At 40.2% G+C, this 24,201-nt stretch overlaps 4 protein-coding genes across 9 annotated transcripts in view; 1 reads left to right on the forward strand and 3 right to left on the reverse strand.

The window, feature by feature from the left end:
- The window catches only part of LOC147178785 (ATP-binding cassette sub-family C member 4-like), a 31,110-nt gene extending 25,726 nt beyond the window's left edge, over positions 1-5,384 (reverse strand). For 2 of the 3 annotated variants that reach the window (XM_086067436.1, XM_086067435.1), the window contains exons 1-4: positions 5,095-5,384; positions 3,182-3,292; positions 2,938-3,058; positions 919-1,143 (exon numbers count right to left, since the gene is read on the reverse strand). In XM_086067436.1, the coding sequence (XP_085923562.1) occupies positions 919-1,143; positions 2,938-3,058; positions 3,182-3,292; positions 5,095-5,171 (534 nt within the window). In that variant the 5' untranslated portion in view covers positions 5,172-5,384. The remainder of the gene's footprint in view (positions 1-918; positions 1,144-2,937; positions 3,059-3,181; positions 3,293-5,094) is intronic. The other variant, XM_086067437.1, reaches the window with a different exon arrangement.
- Positions 5,385-7,273: 1,889 nt separating this feature from the next.
- timmdc1 (translocase of inner mitochondrial membrane domain containing 1) lies at positions 7,274-15,140 on the reverse strand. 2 transcript variants are annotated; one of them, XM_086067440.1, is made up of 9 exons: positions 14,996-15,140; positions 13,235-13,581; positions 12,795-12,960; positions 12,016-12,104; positions 11,666-11,733; positions 10,261-10,339; positions 9,304-9,364; positions 8,592-8,702; positions 8,368-8,516 (listed from the first exon to the last, which is right to left on the reverse strand). In XM_086067440.1, exons 2-8 carry the CDS (start codon positions 13,558-13,560, stop codon positions 8,610-8,612), a joined length of 882 nt encoding a protein of 293 aa, XP_085923566.1. In that variant the 5' UTR covers positions 13,561-13,581; positions 14,996-15,140; the 3' UTR covers positions 8,368-8,516; positions 8,592-8,609. The 2 variants fall into 2 exon arrangements, with proteins under 2 accessions (XP_085923565.1, XP_085923566.1); XM_086067439.1 differs by lacking the exon at positions 9,304-9,364 and having other exon boundaries at positions 7,274-8,516.
- Positions 15,141-16,016: 876 nt separating this feature from the next.
- poglut1 (protein O-glucosyltransferase 1) lies at positions 16,017-20,757 on the reverse strand. 2 transcript variants are annotated; one of them, XM_086068858.1, is made up of 11 exons: positions 20,621-20,757; positions 19,305-19,389; positions 19,034-19,177; positions 18,800-18,935; positions 18,433-18,554; positions 18,297-18,356; positions 17,477-17,576; positions 17,319-17,377; positions 16,974-17,141; positions 16,620-16,676; positions 16,017-16,536 (listed from the first exon to the last, which is right to left on the reverse strand). In XM_086068858.1, the coding sequence occupies exons 1-11, from the start codon at positions 20,691-20,693 to the stop codon at positions 16,380-16,382; spliced, it is 1,161 nt and encodes a 386-aa protein (XP_085924984.1). In that variant the 5' UTR covers positions 20,694-20,757; the 3' UTR covers positions 16,017-16,379. The 2 variants fall into 2 exon arrangements, with proteins under 2 accessions (XP_085924984.1, XP_085924985.1); XM_086068859.1 differs by lacking the exon at positions 19,305-19,389 and having other exon boundaries at positions 20,621-20,732.
- Positions 20,758-21,193: 436 nt separating this feature from the next.
- LOC147178788 (calsequestrin-2-like) lies at positions 21,194-24,080 on the forward strand. Of its 2 annotated transcripts, none has more exons than XM_086068541.1 (11): positions 21,194-21,535; positions 21,757-21,841; positions 21,916-22,016; positions 22,095-22,203; positions 22,511-22,584; positions 22,659-22,789; positions 22,853-22,898; positions 22,981-23,035; positions 23,111-23,211; positions 23,459-23,533; positions 23,604-24,080. In XM_086068541.1, the coding sequence occupies exons 1-11, from the start codon at positions 21,287-21,289 to the stop codon at positions 23,793-23,795; spliced, it is 1,218 nt and encodes a 405-aa protein (XP_085924667.1). In that variant the 5' UTR covers positions 21,194-21,286; the 3' UTR covers positions 23,796-24,080. The 2 variants fall into 2 exon arrangements, with proteins under 2 accessions (XP_085924667.1, XP_085924668.1); XM_086068542.1 differs by having other exon boundaries at positions 22,683-22,789.
- The last annotated feature ends 121 nt before the right edge of the window (positions 24,081-24,201 follow it).

A 24,201-nucleotide genomic window follows, 5' to 3' on the forward strand; every position in this document is an offset into this window, starting at 1 on the left:
CAAACGATTAATCGGCCGGGCGATATTAGCTTTTAAGATCTTGTAAAAATGTTTGCTTACATTAAACATAAAACAAAGATAATGACAAACAATAAAAAGAAGCAGATTTTTTGCTGATTTTTAATTTTGTTATAAAGTTAAACAAACTATAGAACTACTATATGATACTAGTATACTATAAGGGGACAAAGTACTGTAAAAAAGTCAACGGTTTTGTACATAATTCTTATCTTTATTTTTGTAAGAATTTTTGGACCAAAACAAATTCTTCAGAAGTTTTTTTATTCATTAAATATGTTTTAAATTAATCAACCAATTAATTGATTATCTGTTAAATCAAAATAAATTTAAAAAATGTGTGCTGAGACATTTTTTTTTCATTGGGCTAAATGAGCAAAATCTTTTTTACTTTCATTTACTTACATTTCAGTCTGTACATATTACTTTTACTTAAGTACAAGAGACAGGTACAGGTAAAGGACTACTATGGGATACTAGTATACAATAACAGGACAAAGTACTGCAAAACAGTCATATGTATTGTACATAATTCATGTTTATTTTGTAAGCGTTTTTGGACAAAAAAAGTTATTTAAAATGTATTTTATTCATTTATTGTTTTTTTATTAATTGAGCAATTAATCATTGTATGTTTAATAAAAAAATAATTTTAGAAAATGGTGTGCTCAGACATTTTTTTCATTGGGCTCAATGATCAAAATGAGTGTTGTATATTATTGACAGTAAATAAATACAATAAAAATCCTTTTGACTTTTGTACCTACATACATTTCAGTCCGTACTTTTTACTTGTACTTAAGTACAAGAGACAAGTACAGGTCTATTTACTTCTACTTAAGTTTAGTGCATGCTTTTGGATACAGTCATTGAAAAAGCATCTGCACCATCTTCACTGACCTTGCAATATATTACGTGGCACACGGCCACTCTCATCCTCATGCCCGTTCTTTGTCCAAAATAGTAGTGGAGATGTTGGAGGATGGTCAATCCAAATGTGGAGACGCACATGGCAGCAGCACAGCCGTATGCCATGCAAAGACTGCTCTTGTCATCTGCATCGGAATTCTCAAAGAACATTAGTATTCTTCTTAGAAGAAGCGGCTGGATGACTTTGACAGCCTCCTGTAAAAGAAAACAAGAATTGTCGCTCAGCAGTCAAAGGAAGTAAATCATTTTTGGTAGAGCACTTGAGTAACAGCACAGAGCTTCCAAAAAAGTGACATCAGCAGGATGCCATTATGTCATGCACCTCACTGCTCACTGGACCGGAAGCAGCAAAAATATGGCTGGTGTGCCAATTTAAATTGCTGCTCACCGCTCCCTCGGGGGACGGGTCAAATGCGGAGAAGGAATTTCGCCCCACTTAGGTTGGTGTGACAATCAGTGGTACTTTAACCTTAAATTTGCTTAGATTAGCAGACGGCCTTTCGAGTGCAGACGCCTGCTGGCATCTTGGACAGCCAGCAATTCAAAATGGCAATGAGGGACTTTCTAGTTTTTGGTCTTTCGGCTTGTCCGTCGCCAAAGCAAGTCGCCCGCATGATTTGTTTAGCACACTTTTTATGCAACCCACTCGTTTTTTGTCCACATTTGGGACTGGCAGCGGTTTGTGGTACTCGTGATAATTAAGTCGAGAACTCTACCAAAAGCGACAGACTAATCACTTAAGTTGGCAAAATCCAAAACAACATGTTGTCTTTCATTACCAGATCATTATGTTATTATTCGGAATGAGAACGTAAGGATAATAAGGAAGGAAGCCATGTTTCATTGCTTCTCAAATATGTGTTCAATTTGAGTTCAGGTCCTAATTAAAGTGTGGATCCAATGCTATCAAAACTCAACTTTAAATAGAACGTGAAAGAATGCCAATTACAAAAGCATAAAAATAAAAAATTCAAGCTTGGCCTCAAGGGGCAGTGTGGTGCTGTGCATGCATAAAGTACACACTAAGATTATGATAAAACAGTAGAAGAAGAAAGTTGAGATTAACTCATTCACTGCCATTGACAGCTAGACGTCAACAAATTATTTGAACTATTTCTTTTAGTTGAGCTTTTAGTTATTTTTCCAATTTTTTGTTAACAAGAGTATGAAACCATAGAAAACATTTTTTTATTGTACATTTAGAACAGATATAAAATGTGTGATTAATCATGAGTTAACTAATGAAGTCAAGCGATTAATTATAATTCAAACACTTAATCGCCTGACACCCCTATTTTTTTTAAATAATATTTTCTTTAAAAAATATATAAAAAGAAAAGATTATTAAAAATTAGGGGTGTAATTATTTTCGTAATTAATCGCATGATTTAACTAGTTAACTCACAATTAATCACAAATTTTATATATCTGTTCTAAACACAAAAAAAAAGTTCTAGGTTTTCATACTCTCTTTAACAAAAGTGGGAAAACTTATAGAAACAGTTCAAATGAACTTTTTACATCTATAGCCGTCAATGGCAGTGAATGAATTAATATAACTTATTTTTAGCGGCGAAGACTTCTGTATATACCTTTGATTATTACTTGTCTGGATGTATGTGTTACTAGACCGTTTGTGTATAAGTACCGGACCAAGTCCAATTGGGGTGTCATTAAACAGCATAAAGCACACATAGGAGGGAAAAATAACATTTGTCACATGCAACACAATGCATTCAGGGTGCTTTTACAACGTAGGAACTTACAAACACAATGCACCATTCGGCACATTTCAAATGTTTTCAACATCAACAAAAAAGAGCAGTTGCCTTGATGCAATCTTAGAAGAGATGCTATTCTTTTTTCTTTTTTTAATTATTTTTTTTCTTCCAAAGACACCATACAATGTTAATGTATAAAACTGACGAATTAGGATTCCTCATTGACTTTGGGTCACCTTAAATCTGCATAAAGCCAATTAGTGCATACCAAGAAAAAGGCAAAGATTCCTGCTACAGCGTAAGACTTCCCATAACACTTAACAAGGACTTTGGACAGTTTGGGCTTCCGAAGTTGTTTTGTAGCTTTTTTAACTTCAAGATCCCAGCACCTGCAAGACATGTGAACGCATATTGTGTTTGCACAGGCAGGCACAAATGGGAACATCCAACTTATATTTTTGTTGTGCAGGTGCTGTAAAAAATGAAAAGGCGCAATGAAGAAATGAAGGCACCTCTGTAGGTCTTGTCCCAATACTTCCGATTCATCTTCAGGACAAATTGTGTAGAGGTCACGTTCCTCTAGTCTTTTCTTGTGTCCGAGGTGTAGCAAGGGACTCAGCCAGCTGAAGCATAAACGTTAACATCAGAAGAGTTTGACTTTTCATTTTTTATATCCATAAGAAACTTTGCCTTTCTCGGAAGAGAAGACGGCTTCAACAAAAGGCTCCTGGCACATTTCCAATGACGAGTTGAATTCATGTGAAAAACCGCCACAGCTGATCAGGGTGGATGTCAATGCGGGCATACCAATTTGGACCCGAAGCTTTTAATGTTTGAGTGTGGGATTTAACGCTTCTTTGCTTCGGGTGCTACCATGCTGAGAATTGCTAACCACGGGATAAACTGTTGGCCAAAAATGAGCAAACAATTATTTGCCGACTCAGTCAGTAACTTTACTCACTCTACAACCATGAACCAGCATTCCCTAAAATATACAAAATGACTGCCATTCTATCCATATTTGAAACAAAAGTGTTCTTGTTGTTACTATGAAACTAAGCAGCTTGTTTTCATAAGTTCCTACTTACTAGATTATGGAATTGTTACATAAAGCATATAAAAACAAGCTTATAAAACAAACGCAATATGTGGTCATTTATCAACTCTAGGTGGGTTTCCATCACAAAATTCGCATACAAATTTCAAAACATTTGGATGGAAACCTGACGACTGACATCAACAGTTGTCAGCACTCTTTAAAAGGGTAACCACTTCCCCTGTTTAGAACCCCCTGATGAATATAGAAGTTTGCTTAATGCTGAAGGCGATTGATACTTCTTTCCGATCAAGGTAGTGTTGAAGTCTGCAGTCCAAGAAGACAAAGCACAGCCATCGGGTTGGAACTGAGGAGCACTTCAAAAACAATTCCAACCCCCAACGCATGGCACAAGGCATCTGGGCCTGATTATAAAGCCATCAACACTCACCCCCAAATCAGCGGAATCTCCTTAACAAGCTTTGACAAGGACAATGAGGAAGTGGCCCCCAGCCCGTCACACTCTCCCCCCGCTGTGCTGCACTGAGCAGGATTAAAGCCCACAAGACAGCTTGCCCTGACGGCATCTCGGACGCGTGCTCCGGACCTGTGCTGCTGTTTCCATGTGCTTCCACGCCACCTCCGTCATGCCGTGCCAATAACTTCTGTCCTGTTGCACTCAGCCCCACCATCATCAAGTACTACGCCTGCTGCCAAAATAGGAGCACGGAGGATGTTATCTCCATGGCGACCTTTTCTCATGTGGACAATTACACCTACTGCGCTCTACACTAACCTTTCACATTTCTCAGTCCGATAGTTCGCTGGTGTGAATGCTTCTGAGCGCCTCATTGTCCGCCATGAGTGCCCACACATCGCCAGGTGAAAATTATTATTTTAGCATGTAAATGAATTGTGGCTGAGTATAAACGGATCTAATAGTAGAGCATCGGCAGACAAGTCACAGGTACCAAAAGCGTCCCTTTGATGAGGTGGTGGCCAGATAGTGACAATGGGCTGCCATGGCCACCACGTAGCTCCGCCCCTCTACTTAAGTAGTGGAGTACTACAAGCGCTTGCCACCTCAGCATACTCGACTGCTACGCAAACCAGTTCATTGCGCATCGTTCGTAACAACGTATGGCGGGTCTGTCTAACAGGACCCCATGCTCACAGTTTTATATAAACCTATCCCCATGTGCTGTTGATATTTTTGGGCGATGAAAGAATGAAAAATACACAGCTAATTAAAGTATTGCATGAAGAACGGGTGACTTTACCTTCCACTATTAACTCGTTGATAATGACATACACAGTACAATGAATGCACTGAATGCAGTATTGCCCTAAACGCATGTTGGCATATTTCCTATCACGACACTCACTTACCACAAAAAAAGCTGTGAACAAAATCCCGCATTTGCCAGAGGATTGGGTTTGTCATTTTTTTTGTTCTCCGGGAACATTTTCCAATGCAGTCAAACTCTTGAGTGACTCTGCTATGCCGCGGCGTGCTACAACACCAGATACGCCAGAGTGGTGTGTAGTTTGATGACATCGTGTAAAACGGAGATTTTCTCAGTTTTTCGCTGGTTCTTTTTCTTTCTTTCTTTCTTATTTCATCTTGAGTCGTTTTCTTTAGCTTTTACACTTTCAAGTGAACTAAAATGACAAACACGACAAAGCGGAATTTTAGTTTCTTCCATTTGGGGTAGATCTTTGATTTTCTATTGTGAAATGACCGTAATCAAAAGCTATGATCGACATACGCAGTCGTGGTTTTGATGTCAACGGGTGCCGGGAAGGAGCACATGAAGGCAGCACGTTAGACACACTTTTCCCCGCAACTCAGTAATACTTTGATGTATTTTGCAGCTTCTCAGTGAATAAGCAAAGTAGTACATCTCAAAGTTTTTAATGAGATTTATCCAACTAAAGATTTTAAAAACAGCAATTTTTTGTGATGAGGAAGTTGAAAACCTCGACCACTTATTTTTTTTCTTTGTGATTCAGTACGTTTTTTTTAGTTGGAGATGCAGAGCTGGTTTAGTTCCAAACTAATTGAATTGCCATCTTCGAAAACGAAGACTTGGAACATCTTTTTTTTTGTCTTGTAATATAATTCAGCGGTTTTGGAAGGATTTTCAAGGTTGGTTGCAGCACATGGGTATTCAATTTCCTGTGCTGTCAATGAAAGGGATACAATTTGGAATGGAAATTAACAATAGGAAAATTGACTTTGGTGTCAATGTTCTTCTTGTAATGGGTAAGCAGTTTATTCACAAATCTTGTTATTTTTGCAAAATCTTGGAAGATTTATGGATCAGAAAAATGCCCATGCTTTAGTTGTTTTTTTTGGAATGACTTTGATTTAATTAAAACATATTTGTGGGCTCCTTTTCTTTTTGACAATTTGTAACAATGTCCCCTGTTCTGTGTTTGTTTGCTTCTTTTTTTTGTCTTTGTATGTATTTATATATATCTTGATGTTTTATGTAATTGACTTGATTGTAACATTATGCGATGCTTCAATTGTTTGTATTGTATTTGAGGTGTGTTAAATTAAAAAAAAAACGTTTTCAGAATTCCTTATGTGGGCCACATGACATGTCATGTGACCAGGTCACAAAATATTCGTTTTTATATGCTACCGCCACACCGTGGATGCAGAGGACAACAACAACAGAAACAATAATAATAATAATAATAATTATTATTATTATTATATCTTGACAAATCACCTCGGTTTTTATTACTGAAAAGAAAAAAAGTTGCAAAGAGGAGCAGTGTGGTTTTCGTCATGGCCGTGGAACAGTGGACCAGCTTTAGTCGAAGCGTTGAGGGGTTCCAGTTTGGTGGCCTTAGCATTGCATCTCTGCTTTTTGCAGATGATGTGGTGCTGTTGGCTTCATCAGGCTGTGATCTCCAACTCTCAGTGAAACGGTTCGCAGCCGAGTGTGAATCGGACTCTGTATCAGTCCATTGCGGTGAAGAAGGAGCTGAGTCGAAAGGCGAAGCTCTTGATTTACTGGTCGGTCTACATTCACAAAGAACAAGATCCTGGATACAAGCAACCGAAATGAGTTTCCTCCACAGGGTGTCCGGGCTCTCCCTTAGAGATCGAGTGAGAAGCTCGGTCATCCGGGAGGGACTCTGAGTAGAGCCGCAATTTCTTCATGTTGGCTCAGGCATCTGGTTCGGATGCCTCCTGGACGCCTCCCGGGACCATTCAAATATCAAATTATTCAGCTCATTCTGGACATCCAAGAAAGTATAACATTTCCAAATTTACAACACCTGGACAAATCAACTTAAATGATAATTTGTTATAGCATTTTTTTTCTTGGAAAAGTAAAGAATAAATTGTCAGTCTTTCAAATATGTTGGTTACTAAATTGTCCTCCAGTTCAGGTTTGCCCTATGATGTGACTGACTGGCAGTCAGTCCAAGGTGTAGTGCTTCCTCCTGTCTCCATCACATTGTAGTGGTCAACATCCTCCCACCTTTGCCTAGTTCTCAAAACCCAAGAGGTGAAAAACATTATAATCAATATGTTGAAGGAATTAGATTTAAGGATTCTGTTTAACTTTATTCACATGTAGGCAGAGCAAATATTGCAACACACAGAAGTAAAAAAAAAAAATCCACTGAATTCTGATGGTTTAAAAAACAGAAGTGATAATAGCTTCTTAGTTTTTTTTAAAATTATTATTAAACTTGCAGGAATGGGCTTCAATACTGTGAGCACCTGCTCACTTTTGATCATATTCAATCCACAGGTAAAAACAAAAACAAAAACAAATTCATAAAAAAGGTACTATCGCTGCTATTGTGCCATCCATTTCCTATCCCAGCTGTCTTCGGGCAGTAGGTGGCGTACACCTTGAACTGGTTGCCAGCCAGCTATTGTGCCTTCTCGTGTTATTTATAGTGGTGCCTTGACCCGACGTAGGAGTTTTTCAAGATCGAGGCATCACCCGACCAATTTTTGCTTTGATTCGCGAGGGCAAACTTGCGGTAAGAGCGCTGCATGGTGGCAGTAAACAAGTTAACTCACTTCACAATTAGCAGTAGTTTCTTTTTTTTTTTTTAATTAAGCAGTAGTTTGTCAAGTAGTGTAATAATAGTTTGCCAAACAATTTGGCTTTTCGAACAGCCCACTATCTTAACGCTAACATAACGGAAAATATAATTTCAATGCTAACAGTTAGCATCGATATTTACTGTTTTAAAGCTCTTTAACCAGTGGATATTTGAATACAGTGGAGCAACACATCAACAACATGACAGCTAATACAACAACACTCACAGGCATACTGCTACAAAAAAAAACTGACTAATATTACAGCATCTTACGAAGTTGCTTATAATGAGGGTAGAAATGCATGCTAGTCCATGTCTGCACGACTGTCTTATTGCTTGGGGGGCTGGAATGGATTAACGTCATTTCCACATTCATTTGAATGGGGAAAGATGATTTGAGCTACACGTGTTTTGAGTTACGAGCATGTACACAGCATGACTCAAACTTATCTCAAGGCACCACTGTAAAGTGTTCCGCTTTCCAATTTCTAGATGAGGGATCAAGTCCAAGTAAAAACCGAATTTCTACTCAGTGTTCTGTGAGATCACACTTTAAATGTCTGTCATTTATCTGGTAGCACCGTCATCGGCTGCTCGAGTCCTGCACCGAATCATTCTGCGGTAAACTGAGGAGCTCCTGGATCCTCTTCAAGTCCCGCTCCGTCTCTGCCTGTGAGCTCACATGCAGGTCGCCGATCAACTCATCTGTCAGTTCCAGTCGTGCCGTCCTGGTGATCGCCAAATGCAAAGTCAAAAATCGAGGCAATGTACAGCCATCTTTGTGACAGTTGGATTTCACTCACCACTCTGCAAGTTTCATCTCATAAATCTCCCTTCGCTCTCGCCGCCTTCTTTCTCGGACATTTTCTCCTGTCAGCGACTGCATGCTGATGATCAAAGCACCCGTAGGAATCCTAAAATGTATTTATACTTGGATCAGCTATACACTTTTTCTTGCAAAAATCGCTCATCCCTACAAGGTACACACAAGTCATCAAAGTTCTTATCAATTGTCCATACGGTTTATAAATTGTACCCAATTTAACTTTCCTGTCCGTTCAATGTCAACTACAGCACGGGACAAATGTGACACGGTATCTGGAGCGTGATGTAGAGCTTAACCTCCTTTCACTTCTGCTCTGCCTGCACCTGCCACAGGCCTTTGCACGTCAAGATCTCCAGGTGGCTGGTCACTCGGGCACACAATGAGGGAGGGGAGGGGAGGGGGCAGCGATGTCAGTGTGGTGCCAGTTGAACAGACAAGGAAGTACATCCTAAATTTGACCAACAGTTGTTATTCAATATGATCCCCACCCCAAAAAGATGGGTAGAATCGCACCTTGACTTAGAAGGGCACCACATTTTGAGTTTTTCTAGTTAAGAGCCAACACCTCATCTTTTATTGTTTTGTGTTGCAAGCAAAAACTGGACTTATAATAAAATGCCAGACAATCTGCCACTAGATGGTGGCAGAGGACTTCACAACATTTCGCCAGCATCATTTCATGTGATTACCTTGCAATGCAAGTACAGTGGACGGGACACCGCTATTTGCAACGATGGGGAACAGGCCAGCCTAGAAATATCAAAAATCGGTGTATAATTGAGGTCCATTATAAATGGGCAAATTCCCCAAAAATTCTAGACAAAAATGGTAAATTCTTACAATACAACCCCCCCCCCCTATATATATATAGATATACTCAAAAATGTGAGCTATTTTTAATGCAAATAAATTACACAATTTGGTAAACTTGATATTTTTTGGTTAGTCCATCTCCAAACTTGTGGGTGTTATTTTGACATTTGCCAATCTAAAGTGTTGGAAATGGCTTCCGCTCTTTGACAATGTAACGTTAATGGTTGAACAAACATGCTGTTTGTGGGGGGGGGGGGGGGGGGTTCTCCTGATTAGTGATGATTTTGGAGGTGCGATTCCGCCCAAAACCTGATATATTCTTTGCGTTTTGACCCTTTGTCTAAAACTGCTGTTTCCATTAAAACCCTACCCACTCCCTCCCTCGAATGGGGGGGCAAAACACACACACATACGAGTGGACATCAAATTGTTGACAATACGTTGACAATCCTACTTGTGCGTGCCAAGCTACAGGGAAAGATGAGGCAAATGAGCGCAAGTGAAGCATTAGTCCACATCAGGCCACGTTTGGCGGAGAGGAGCGGCTGGAACCGCAAAGACGGTAGAAAGAAGAGAGGCAGCTGCCGCTTTGGCCGGCCTCTCCGCTCGATTAGCCAAGCCACAGCACTACTCCATGCACATGAGCGCCTCTGGCAGCCAGCACAGGGTTGGGGACATGGGTTGGGGAGGGGGGGGGGAACTCAGCTGGGGCACAGAGGGTTGCTGGAAGGGCCGCAGCTGGCTGCCAGAGTGCACAACATGCACAACAAACATGAGAGCATAAACAACGCGCGAGCCGCGATCGGATACGAAAAGGACGACGGGCCGCTTACCCGAGCACTGCTCCGATGATGGTGCCTCCCACCAGGCCTCGCAGGCCCAGGTTCAGTCGGAAAAGACCTCCAGTCACAGCTAGACACGTCATGCACGCCGGGCACAAACACACACGCACATTTACTTTTGAAAGTTTTTCAATCACACAAATGCAAAAAAAGTCGGTTTTATTATTTATTATTGGCCACCCGCACACTACGATGATCCATGGCAAGGGCTGTGCGGATGCGCATCACTCCAATAAAAGACGATTCGATACGCATCTTGATACATGGGGTGCGATATGATACAAGGACGGTTCGATTTTAAAGTGGAACAATTTGATTCAGTGCAATTACGATTCGATTCATTACGGCTCCGTTCGAGAGTGTACGATGAAATGAGATTCTTGTCATTTTACATACAGTATGAATGAGCTCGTCAGAACTGCAAATGTGGCATATATCTCTATTCTCTACAATAAAAGACGATTCGATACATATCTACGTTTATATTTTAAAGGTAGAAAGATTTGATGGGCTGCCGCACATTGAGCAACGCGGAGGAGTTCTGCCACAAGCTTTCACGAGTAGCTGAGTCTTGGCCACTCGTTTTGCAGTGATTCCAAATTTGAATGGCAGGTACGCAATGTGGCAACGTTGCAAATTACAGCCAATCAAAATGCAAGGAAGCTTTCACACAGTCAAAAAATCTATTTCTGGGTTACAAGCCAGAGTCACAGCTGACCACCTCCAATGCCAAGTGACAGGAATACAATACATATTGTGTTATTTAACAATACTTAATCAAAGTCATAACTTCGCATGTACCTGTGGATGCAATAGCGAGGCTTGTGGTACAAATACATACGATCAGTCAACATACATTCAAAAGAATGGGCGTAAGCACCAACTTTCAAAATGTAATATGCCCATTCTCTTTATTCTCATCCATGTTCTCTTTCTGTAGCAATTTAGGTCTTCCTTGACTGACACGCCCATGTTCTTATGGATTTAAAGGGGAAGTCAACCTTAAACATTTCTTTACAATAATATGTTACATGTGACCTTTCTAGTCTAAACATGACATTGTGATTAATATCCCATTTGTTGAACATGAGTTATGCAGCAAAATCCAGCCGTTTTTATCCATCTCAGGGGGCGGCCATTTTGCCACTTGCTGTCAACTGAAGATGACATCACAGTTGCTCAGGGCTCAGGCAACGAGCAATCACAGCTCACCTGTTTTCTGAAGCTGAGCTGTGATTGGTTGTTATTTGAGATGATAATGGATTTATTGTATTTAAGATAAGTGGTTCCAGCAAACTAGTGTTAGGACGGGCACTGCTAAATTGTTTAACCAAAAGGATTTAACTCCACTAACAATATGAACGACCATTCGGTAACATTGAATGCACAAACTCACCTCCAGCCACAGCAAAATTGCTGAGGGTGTACTTGTCACGGTAAACTGAAAGGCCTGTGCTGACAGAACTGAAGGCAGGACAGAGAAACATATTAAGACAACAATAGCATCAAGTGCATAAATTGCAATCCTCTCAGAAGTTGCTGTGATGATGTTGCCAAGATGGATTGATGAAATGGAGAATGGGTGAATGCTCCTCAGACAAGAGTGTAACTCTACAGAATTGAGGACAATGTGTTTTGAGTCGCATCATTTTGAATGATAAATTTGAAAACATCTGTCAACTACTGACGAGGTATTGAGTAATGAGTTTGTCTTCAACACAGACATGAACATATTTTTGTTCTTACTTGAATAAAGAAACAAATACAGCAACTCTCCAGCTCCACCGAAGTCCATATCTCACGAAACCTCGGATAGCTGCGTTTTGGGCCAAACGCTGATTTGACAAAACACACAGAAAATAAATAAATGAATAACCCAACAATCGCCTGCCTTGTAATGGTCACATGAAATACATACGTGAAGAACTTTTTCACTACATGCTGGTTCAAGCTTTGTGTATTCCCTTCTCAATTGCAGCTTGCGCAAAGTATTCTTTACAAATCGTTGTCATCCTCATCATACAGCACAGCTGATTTATTTCTGTTTCGAATCCAACCAGCACTCATTCGCTACCATCAACACGATTTTAAACGGGGATTTTGGGTGGGAGTCCAAGCTCTACTGCTCTTGGTTTTTGAAAAATACATTTCCCATAAAAATGCAACTTATTGTCCCAAAAATATGGTACTACTTAAAAAAAAAAGATTATTTGTGTTTGTCCTAGAATGTGTGTGTGAAGGTAATTTTGGGCTTTAAATATTAAAAAATTAAAAAATACAATTTAAGAGTGGCGCAGATTGAAATACAACTACATCTTAGGTTTAAAAAATAATCGTCTTAATTCTAAGTCTAATTCTAAAACTAAAAACAGAAACAAAGCATTTAATTTTTTGTATTTTTTTTAAAATCTATTTGCAAAAATAAACTGCCCAAAAACTAATTAAAATGAACTAAATTTAGAACACTATAATGAAAATCCCCAACTATTATAACCCGGATACAGATCTTTGCAGCACTAACTCACCACTGCTTCGAAACGACTGTTGTAGAGTTCTGCCTGGCTCATCTGGATGAACCGCTGCTTAGCGTGGCGACCTGCTGGTAGGCCTCCATAGATGAAACCTGCCATCGAGGCAACAATCCCACTTTTTAGCACGCTGGTCACCTCCTCTGGGTAACTCTGGCCCGCACTGAAGGACGGCATACAATAGCATACATGTTTGATAACTCTCTCACTTGTTGACGGCAAGAGAGTGAAACAGGTGCTAAGGAGCAATTTGTGCATTTCAATATGTGCAAATGTTTTTGCAGCGTGTAAAAGTGTTAACATTTTTACCAAAATTCTCTCTGTAGCACAGTTTTTCACCTCCAGCAGGAATTCACTAACCTTTTCCTCTATTGTTTCATTGCATGAAATGAGACAGGAAAACTGCTAAATAAGAAGGCACAGACAAAAGCACTAACTCTTTCTGAAAGAGATCCTTAATGCGGTCCCAACCCGTGTCTGGGAATTCCGGCTTGCCTATGTTTTTTGGCAAGGCGCTGGCAGTGATGGGGTGTGGGGGAGCCGCACAGGTGGAGGAGGGAGACGAGGGCATCTGTGCAGGCTGTGCAGGCTGTGCAGAAGCCACGTCAGCTGCATGGACCCTAGGGAGCAGGAGACAGAAGCGAGGAGGTCTGTCGCTCTGGCTCAGGCCCTGCACTGGCCCGGTGCTCAACGTGCCCCGAGGGGCCGAATATGCCAGTCGTCTCCGAAGGGTGAAGCCTGCTGTGGGCTGCTCTGGATGCATCACGCTTCAGCTGGCGTCAGGCTGCGGCGCAGAGGCACAAACACACGGCTTAGCAGTTAACAGTTGCCGCTGCAGCTTCAACCGCACCCCCCTCCTCAAAACCAACAGCCCTAAGGCAGAAGAATCCCTGGCACAGGCTAGAGAGGCTGTCCAAATAAGCAGATGTCAAGTGGTGCAAGGTCTTTAAAAGCATGCATACTATCGCTACACTATCACTCTATAGTAGCTGCATGAGCTTCCATTTGAGAGGGTAATATACTATATGCGTTTGGCCTGCACAGCACTACAATATACCAATTAAATATGGCATGATGCATACATCCTTTTCTATACCGACCGCTTAATCAGTCGAGAAGTTATTGAAAAGAAAAATATGTATTCACTTAGGATAGGGAGTGTGTGGGTTCAATCCCTGGCCGGTCATACCAAAGACTACAAAAATGGGGCCTATTTGCCTCGAGCTTGATACTCATCACTAAGGGTTGGAATTGGGTGGGGGGCTGGGGCTAGATGAGTGCTGCTGCTCACCACTCTCTCAGGGGATGGGTCAAATGTGGAGAACAAATTTAACCCCACGTAGGTGTGTCACAATCAGTGGTACTTTAACTGTAATTACCAAGCGATGCCACTAGATGGCGCCAAATCGCAATTTAACGTGAGACATGACTTTGGGCTGAACAGTACATTGGCAAGTTTTTGCATGGGAGATAAGAGAGGAGATGATTATTGTTATTATTGCAAGCATTCCAATAATAGCAGTCATTTACCAATAATAGCAGTCATTTGAAAAACAAGAGAAAGATTAGCAAAGTTATAAGACTACAAAAAGGGTCACAACTAAAATCTCGACCCGCATTGTAGAAAATCGTTGCATTTTCACTCAGACATCCTCAATTTAGTTCTCTGTGATTCGATAAAAACATGCCAACTTGCCACAGAACAGTCTGCAACTGGATGATTGCTCGCCCTGACCGGGATTTCAACCCAGATGGTATCCACTGAGCCATCCCTACTGCATAACTTAACACTGTAAACAGTACTGTATTAAGTGACTATGTAGCACCCTTCGCTACTGTACGGCAGGCGGGAAAAAACCCGAGTAACGAGAAGAAATGTACGCTAAAATATAGATATGGGATGATTTACAGAATACAAAGAAATGCTGTGGCGCAAATATATTGCTAATGTAGGCAGTTGTGCACATACTGTGCAATGCACTTACGTTAAACAAACTTATCGTTTGAATTTCTTTTTTTTTTTTAGCGACAATGTCAAAACAGCCAAAACCGCGGTCGTTTACCTCCACTGTTTACCTCCCATTTTTTATTGAAGGTGTATTATAGCCCTTACTGTCCTGACTACCAGTGTCTTGTCATTGGATAGCGGTAGCCAGTTAAGAGTTAACGTCTTGGCAAGCTTCGAAAAATGAACTTACCTAGGATATGTTAAGACTCTAGTCTCTTGTGAAAAAATCAAAAACTCAGTTTAAAAAAAAGTTGGTGTTACTGACAATATCTCTTCGCGAACTTGTTTCGTTAGCATTGTCCTTGCTGCTTCATGACCTCTCAACTTTGCTTTCTTCTTCTGTTCACTGGCGCTCGACGAACCTCCTTCATAGTGCATTAGCGCCACCAATTGGATGGATGTAGACCGCGAATGTGCGAATGAGCAAAGGGAAAAACAGGGAGAGAAAAAACTTCAATACTTCATTGTACTGCAATTACATCCATGGAAAAAACTTTAATACTGTACTGTAATTACACCCATCTAGAGGTGACAAAAGTACCTGCTTCTGTACAAGACAAGTACAGATACTTGTGTAAAAACACTCTGGCAAAAGTTTTTCTGATTCAACTCAAGTAAAAGAAAATAATAATAATAAAGGAAATAGTACATGACTGAGTTGCACTCAAGTAAGAGTATCCACCCCCAACCCCCGATAATTATACGCAAAATCAATTTTGAAAATAATCACACTCTTTAACTTACATAGTTGTTGTATTAAGATACAGCATCATGTTGCATGTTGTTAAGACCTAGCTAATATTTAACCTTAATTTATCCATGTAGTGCAAATAAAGACTGATTCTCATTTGCAATGCCAACTTGACTGTAGACAGCAGAGTAAAATATAAGTTTTGGCTCAATTTTTATGCTATCAAAACATGTTCCCATAACTTTGCAAAAGTTGTGAACTGACAAAAAGAAAGAAAGAAGCTTCTTTAGTTAATAACTACGATTAACTTTTTTTTTGTGCTTCTCCTTATATCAGAATCTCCATATTGGTCAACATACTCTGCCCCCCCCCCTCTTTCCATTAGTACTTTGATGGGAAAAACAATTATTTTAATCTAAAAACCGCATGAGTATTTATATTAAAAATAAATAAATAAGACATTCAATTACATACCATCCAAGTAAAATATAGAAATAGCTACAGGATGCCAGGTCAAGTATGCATTAACTAAATTTTATTGTCAAGAAACAAACTTAAAAAAATAATAATAATAATAAAAAAAAGCTTGGATGTCCTTTACTTGGACTCGACACGTCATCACAGCTTTTTGGTCGAGTAAACATACTGTAGGATCATTAACACATTTGTTAACCAAATACAAACAGCGCACACTATAATGTGAATACTACAACATATTCAGTTGAATGTTTCCCTGTAATGTGGGCAATAGCTCCCCATGGGAATAAGAAAATTGCTTCGAGTATAAAAAATGCATTTAGGAAACATTGCTTGAGCAATTGTACCACTAACAACCATTGGTTTCCATTCACTACAGTTAACCAGGTTCTACACAGTGTCTTTATCATAGCTCAGTCTTGCGGGGCTTGTGCATTATCTGACTGTAGTTGTGCTTTCTTTTGGGTTGGTAGGTGAGAAGCTGACTAAAATCTGTGAGGAGTCGCTCCCAGTAGCAAGAAACATCGTGCATTTGCAGGTGCTCCAAGATGAACTCCATGCCTCTGTGCAGAGAAAATGAGAAATAATGCCACCGGTTAGTCGTAAATAATGTATTTGGAGAATCTTAAGTGCTTTTATAGATTACCTTATGGCAATTTCTTGTGCGATGGAATCATTATCTTTGACAAACTGTAGTAATTCTCTGTGAACACAACACATTTTCATCATGTTGAACCGATTACATGTACGTGTGGCTTGTGTGCATATTCATTTACTAAAATAATTTGTAATCGAGTTGAATCAAAGGCAAATGGTATCTCTAAACGCCTTAATGTTCATCAGTCCACGGTAAAACCGATTGTCTGTTGTGTCAATTCTGTAAAGATGATTGCAAAAGCAAATTGTAAAATCCTCAACAAGCTGACGAAGAATCCTAGAGTGTGCTTTTGAAAAGATTTGACTTCTTTTTGACATTGGTCTTAAGAAAGAAGGACAGTACCTGACATCAGAGAGATCCTGCTTCACCGGGATGAAGTGCACCCAGGGCTTGAGCTGCGGGTAGAAAAACTCTTGCCATTCGTCCCCCACGTGAAACACCAGCGAACCGCAAAGAAAGAGATGTTTGAAACGAAAGCTGGCCGCCACTCCTCGGAAGTTGAATAAATACCTGACGGAGGCAAAGTCAAAACACACGCCATACTTTCAGGAAGCAAAAGCTCATGCATTCTCATAGGAAACAAGCTATTCTAGGTCAACTAATGCAAGCACTCATCAGTCTCATCAACCCATACCTGTTGTCATGTATTTCTGTAAAAAGAAAAATCAGGCAGGAAATACGACTTACTTATATTTGCAATGGTCAACCAGTGGGATTTCTTTGGCTGGTGGTCTACCCAGAGTGTCCTAAAAGAAATAGCCCAACATTTCAAACATAAACCAGCCTTGCATTTGAAATTAAGTGTGTGTGTGGGGGGGGGGTATGAAGGATGATGAGACTCTGACCTTGTCAGACTTCCAGGCCTGGTTTTTTGTGTATTCTGCATCCACCAACTCTGGCATCTCTCGAGAAAGCAGGATCAGAGGATCCCGCTCTGGACTTGTTCTACCAGAGGAGAAAAAAAAGAGGGAAGATGAGTTCATTGCACGTTAAGACTGATTATTAACTCATTCACTGCCATTGACGGCTATAGAGGTCAAAACTTCATTTAAACTATTTCTAGTAGTTTATCATTTTTTCCACTTTTGTTAACAAGAGTATGAAAACCTAGAATATTTTTTATTGTACATTTTAAAATTGAAGTAATGCGATTAATTACAATAAAAAAATTAACTGCCTGACGCGATTAAAAAAAATTGTATTAAAAATTAGGGGCGTCGGGTGATTACAATTTTTAATCGTAATTAATTGCATGACTTCACTAGTTAACTCACAATTAATCACAAATTGTATATCTGTTCTAAATGTACAATAAAAAAATTCTAGGTTTTCATACTCTTGTTAACAAAAGTGGGAAAAAATGTTAAACTAATAGAAATAGATCAAATTAATTTTTGACATCTATAGCTGTCAATGGCAGTGAATGAGTTAAAAAATAATAATAACCAGGTTCTCAAATTTAACATTTATTATGGATTTTCTCAAACCTACCACAGGGGTCAAACATATTCATACATGCTCAGATATACTAGTCTATAACCATCAAATAAAGGCCCCAAAATATTCCCATCTGACTCCAACCTGACAACTGCTGACAGAAGGTTGCACACATGCGAAATAACGATAACAAAAATCATTATTACAAAAAATAAATGAATGACTAACCTTGATCCTCTGAAGAATCCTTTGGACTCTTTCTTCTGCCATGGCCACTGAGCCGCAGACCTAAAACATCATTCCACCATTATAACCTTGCTTCAAACGGTCAGCAAATGTACACAGAGACGAACCCGAGTCTTACATTTTAAGATCGTGCCTCATTAGATCCCATCTTCCGAGTCCAGTGGGATATATGGGCCACACAGCAGGGCCCCCCTCCCAAAACGTCCATGCAGGATACATGATGTCCTGGTAGTCTGAAGTCTACTCGTGCCACACGCACGTAATTCAGTACACAAGGTTGAAAGATTCAGTGAATTTTCAAAAGTGGAAACTTGACATGAAAATACATGCGATGAGGAAAAAGATGACTTTGTTTTCCTTGTCATGTTTTTTCCACTACTCGTGCCACTTTTGACTTACTGCGTCATGTTTCTTTTTAAAGCTTGGCTGACTCCCCCCCCCCCCCCCCAAATCCCTTTGCAAGCTTAGTTCATGCTAACACGAACCTTACTGAAGGAGAAAACGGGTACGGTTGGCTGCACCCAGTTGGGCACTTGAGGATAATCCCTGACATTAACCACCATCTCCAAATCAGGTAACTTGTCAATCAGCTCCAATATGAAATGCTCAACCCCACTGCACCTGAAAACAAAAAAAAAGGAAACTAAAGTTTAAAAAACAACAACACAATTGCGGCTCTGACTGCTTTGATTGGGTGTTAGTTGCTAGACAGAACTGACCTGGCTGGAAACATGCAGTTATGTTCCCTGTATAATTTATGTCCAATGATCTGGTAGTGGGTGCCAACCCCTCTTTGGATTGTTGAAGCCATGACATTCCCCGAAATTCCTCCATGAAAGGGAGCCAAGTCTTCCTGCAAGACCCTGAGTTCGGAAAAACATTTAGTCCGTGCTTTGAGAATTAAATTATATTAAATTTGTGAACGTAACATCCCAAAAAATCATACAGGCTATGCAGATCATTGTTTAAATGGTCGATTATCACACTCACTTTAGATGGCAACTACAGTTGGCAGAGTTACACCGAGTATATACTTTAACAGCTTCGGATATTGTGTCCTTTATTGCCTGTTTGCCTGGAGTAAGAGCAAAAGAGCAGCAAAAGAAATGCATGAAAGTAAACAACTATACCATAACATTACTATATATCAGTGATTCCCAACCATGACACATCATCCAATTTCTCTTGAAGGGGCTTGAAAAAAAGAATTATTTATTACAAATGATGTATTTTTTTTTCCATTTATCTATGCCAGTGATGTATAGTGACAGGAAGAACAAGTAAATGCATGAACCACTAGATTGCACAATTAACCTGTGTATCCATGAGCTGCTTTTTGTTTTTGTTTTTTAAAATAGAGTTATTATAAAATGTCTACACACCCCTACTCGACTGCCTTTTTTTGTCATATAAAACACATAGGATCAAGATACTCTAAATCAGGGGTGCTCAAGTTCGGGCCTCGAGAGGCTCTATCCAGCCTGTTTTCCATGTTTTTCTCCACTAGCACACCTGATTCATGATCAGGATCGTTATCAGGCTTCTGCAAGCTTGCTGATGAGCTGATCATTAGTTTCAGCTGTGCTGCAGGGTGGAAACATGGAAAACAGGCTGGATGGGGGCTCTCGAGGACCGAATTTGAGCACCCCGGCTCTAAATCACTTAAAAACTTTTCCCACCACGGTTACTGAAAAAATTCTACAAGTCGATCACATATTTAAAAAAATATATTATAATAATCCAGAGGAGGTAAAACTCTACAACTGAAATAATGTGATTGCAAAATTGTGCACACCGTCTTCTAACTGTGATGTGGTTAATTCACACTCCTGTTAAATAGGAGACAGCACACATTGGCCACCAGTGCCTCTAATTAACCCCTAATAAAGTTTAAAATGTTCAAAAAGGCTTTTCCTGACATTTTATTATCATTTATCATTTTACCCAAACATGAAGCTTCCGCCGTAATGCTCCACTTACCGTATGACGGTCAAAAAGTTCAACCTTGATTTTGTCGGACCTTGAACACATTTTCCACCTGTGGCATTGAGATTGATTTCCATTCTACAAGTTGTGTAATTGGCCAAACATTTGAAGCAGAACTCGCGTGTAAACAACGTCGCCGCAATCAATTAAACGAAGTGATCGACATTAGAACAACATTATTTTCTACAATTTGAAAAAGGCAAGAAAGCGAGCGAGCTAGCTAGCTAGCGAATGAATAATAGGCACAAACAGTTATCAAATTAGCAAAAACGAACCCTAATAGCTTTAAATAAATAAAAAAAGAAGTCACAATAGAGTACCTGCTTCACAAAGCGAGGATAAAATGCACACTTGAAGCACAAACACAATGACCCACAGATAGCAGCGCTCCATCTTTCCTCAATCTTCAAGTTTTGTCTAAGATTAGAGACGTGTGTTCATCTATCTGGAATCGACTACTTCTCTCTGAGAGAGGGAATTACGGTAATGTGCAGCACAAAACCTACCGTCTACCGTAAAGTTAGATAAATGAGCTCAAGCGGGTTTCATGGAAAATGTGACCACTTGGTTTAAATGTAGTATTTTTTTTTTTTTAAATAAATAGATAAATAAATAAATAAAGGACGAAAGAGAGAAATAATCTTCTTTCCAGAGCACGAAATAGATAGATAGATAGATAGATAGATAGATAGATAGATAGATAGATAGATAGATAGATAGATAGATAGATAGATAGATAGATAGATAGATAGATAGATAGATAGATAGATAGACAGGCAGAGTCATGAATGGCTGTCTTGTATGATGTGGGTGAGTAGGAGGAGGAAGAACAAAATGCCTCCTGTGAGACTTGGTGATGAAGAGAGAATGAGAGCAAGACCAGGTGGATAGAGAAAGTACAGAGCAAGTACAGAGAGAGGAGCACAAAGTGGAGCCATCGTGATACAATTTAAAAAAAAATTGAAATATTATTGCCAATTACAACAATGACAATGCTGGAAATGCGCCTGTCTCTGCTTTGCACCCTCTGCCTTCATTTCATTGTGCTATGTGCTGCAGAAGAAGGTCTGGAATTTCCCAACTTTGACGGCAGGGACAGAGTGTTGGATATCAACGAGCGCAGCTACAAGAAGGCTCTGAGGAGATTTGACCTGCTATGTCTGTTTTACCATGAACCGATGCCTGCCAACAAAGGCCTGCAGAAGCGCTTCCAGATGACAGAGCTGGTCCTGGAGGTGAGAAACATCTGAAACTAAATTGCGTCATCATGTGATGGAATTTGAATTGCTTAACTTTTGCCACACTAACTTGGAACTTGGTAAACATTTGAAGGTTAAGACTCAAGATTTACAGTACTTATGATTTAACACATATGTGACCTACTCTGACTTTTACAAATAGCCTATAGTTAACAGATTTAAGGAATAAAGACTCTCATGATGTGAACACCACTCAGCTGACAGCTCAGGTGCTGGAAAACAAAGACATTGGATTTGGGATGGTGGATGCTCAGAAAGATGCCAAAATAGCCAAGAAGCTAGGTAACCTATTTCACACGTACAGTATCTCTAGTGCACAGTGAAAATTCTCCTCTTATTAAAACATTCTTGGTCAGGCCTCGAAGAAGTAGGCAGCCTGTACATCTTCAAGGACGATCGCATCATTGAATTTGATGGAGAACTCTCAGCAGACACTCTTGTGGAATTCCTCCTGGATGTGAGTGTAACGGACTGTAAAGTAGATGTTTGCATTCCTTGCAGCTTGTTAGTGTTGCCCCCCCCCCCCTTTCTGCAGGTGCTGGAGGACCCAGTAGAAATAATCAACAACGCAATGGAGCTCCGAGCCTTCGAAAGGATAGAGGAAGACATTCGTCTCATTGGTTACTTCAAAGGAGAGGATTTATGTTAGTTTGTCATCATTTGCAGTAAAACAGGCAAAAAAAATGGTGTCCTCGAATAGCTCCATGCTGTGTCCCAGTAGAGCTTTTATGGGATCTCAATCTCTGCTCTCATGAGAGGCTTTAAATAGCATCTAGTTCACTAACTAATAGGTCAAACTGCAATTATGACAAGATGTGATCTGCTACATTAGTCTTGTGCAGCGATTCTCAAATTGGCATCCAAGAGTCACTATCAGTCTCTCGTGAAGAAGGAGTTTAGCAAGTTGATGTTCTCGTTTGGTGTTCCTAACGGTCTCTTCCCGCCTCTCAGACTACAAAGCTTTCCAGGAGGCCTCGGAGCGTTTTCAACCTTACATCAAGTTCTTTGCCACGTTTGATAAATCCGTAAGTGCGGTGCAAGTTGTCACATGTAACGCATGCGACGCGTGGGTTCTCGGAAGTATGTTGATGCATTTCAGGTGGCCAAACATCTCTCCCTCAAGATGAACGAGGTGAATTTTTACGAGCCCTTCATGGAGGAGCCCGTCGTCCTGCCAGGCAGGCCGCTGTCTGAGATGGACATTGTGGACTTTGTCAATCAACACAGGAGGTACTTTTTGCATATCTTGTTCCAAGGTGGGGTTGGATTTCAAATGTGGAGCGTTGTTTGCAGGGCCACTCTGAGGAAGCTGCGGGCAGAGAACATGTTTGAAACATGGGTAAATAGAATTGAGTTACTTGTGCTGTGATGAATGCAGAAATGGTGTTGAAAATCATGTTCCACCCTCCACTCGCCTCCAGGAGGATGACATGGACGGAATCCATATCGTTGCATTTGCAGAAGAGGAGGATCCAGGTCTGTCAATATCTTCTTCTCCCAAAAGGTGTTGACCTGCAAATGATCTCCCATCCGCCTCCTTTCACCACCCAGATGGCTATGAATTCTTGGAGATCTTAAAGGACGTGGCCAGAGACAACACCAACAACCCAGATCTCAGCATTGTCTGGATTGACCCTGATGACTTCCCTCTGGTTGGTCTTAATCCTTTGATTGGTATAGGCCGGGTACACACTTAAAAGGACGATGTCACAGACCGCAAAAAAACAAAAACACACTTTTTAAGATTTCACTACTTCACATGGCTTTAGACTAACTTAAGTCTAACTTGAAATTTAAGCCTTAAGACTTCCACGTACTGTATGTGACTTCCTCTCTCCTGCGGTAAACGCAATTGAGTATCTTTCCAATGTCAGCAGCATCTTGTCTCATATTTTCTAGCTCACCACTTACTGGGAAAAGACCTTCAAGTTGGACTTGTTCAGGCCTCAGATCGGCGTGGTCAACGTCACAGATGTAAGCCAAACTCTTCTCAGGTACATAAACTCTATCGAGACCTTAAAGAGATGTCTGTTGCGCATGCCAGGCGGACAGCGTGTGGCTTGACATGTCCGACGATGAGGATCTGCCTACAGCAGAGGAGTTAGAGGACTGGATCGAGGATGTCCTGTCCGGCAGAGTTAATACGGAGGACGATGATGACGACTTTGAAGACGACCACGAGGAATTTGACGAGGACTTGACAGAAGATGGCATGAATCTCGACCAAGATGATTGAGCATGTTAGCATCTTTATCATGTCTTTACTTCTCTTTTACATGTCCTCTTAGAGACTGTATGTACTAAGAAAACCACAGATGCAGGTAAGCTAGGTTAGCTTCCCAGTTTTGCTCACTGATAGCTAGTCAAAAATGAACTTAATGTCTACGTTGATTATGTGATTAATTGAGAAGAAAGCTGCTTTTTTTGTATTAGTAGAGCTAGCTAACAGAAGTACAGATACTGAATGCAAAGCAGCTAATGTGTGAATATTGTATAATGTGATTAAGAGATGACTTGCTTAAAACAGAGTAATGACTTGCTTGATTTTTGCTACAGTAACTCAAAGGGTTACGTATTGCTATTGACTAATAACTGCCCCCCCCCCCCCCAAAAAAAAACAAAAAACAAACAAGAAAAGTAAA

This window comes from Leptonotus elevatus, chromosome 2, assembly GCF_054856555.1.
Source record: "Leptonotus elevatus isolate MCC_2025b chromosome 2, RoL_Lele_1.0, whole genome shotgun sequence".
Taxonomy (NCBI): domain Eukaryota; kingdom Metazoa; phylum Chordata; class Actinopteri; order Syngnathiformes; family Syngnathidae; genus Leptonotus; species Leptonotus elevatus.

Bases quoted from the DNA above. Each gene is read 5' to 3' on its own strand.
- timmdc1 (XM_086067439.1), bottom strand. From the start codon at position 13,560: ATGCATCCAGAGCAGCCCACAGCAGGCTTCACCCTTCGGAGACGACTG. The intron at 12,961-13,234 runs GTTAGTGCTTTT...GCCGTCCTTCAG, and splicing joins AAGGATCTCTTTCAGAAAGA to TGCGGGCCAGAGTTACCCAG. The intron at 8,703-10,260 runs GTAAGCGGCCCG...AATACATTTTAG, and splicing joins ATCATCGGAGCAGTGCTCGG to GATTCCTACGGGTGCTTTGA.
- poglut1 (XM_086068858.1), bottom strand. From the start codon at position 20,693: ATGGAGCGCTGCTATCTGTGGGTCATTGTGTTTGTGCTTCAAGTGTGC. The intron at 18,555-18,799 runs GTTCGTGTTAGC...TGGCACGAGTAG, and splicing joins CCGTTTTCTCCTTCAGTAAG to ACTTCAGACTACCAGGACAT. The intron at 18,357-18,432 runs GTAAGACTCGGG...ATGATGTTTTAG, and splicing joins ATGAGGCACGATCTTAAAAT to GTCTGCGGCTCAGTGGCCAT.
- LOC147178788 (XM_086068541.1), top strand. From the start codon at position 21,287: ATGACAATGCTGGAAATGCGCCTGTCTCTGCTTTGCACCCTCTGCCTT. The intron at 22,790-22,852 runs GTACTTTTTGCA...CGTTGTTTGCAG, and splicing joins TTTGTCAATCAACACAGGAG to GGCCACTCTGAGGAAGCTGC. The intron at 23,036-23,110 runs GTCTGTCAATAT...TTCACCACCCAG, and splicing joins TGCAGAAGAGGAGGATCCAG to ATGGCTATGAATTCTTGGAG.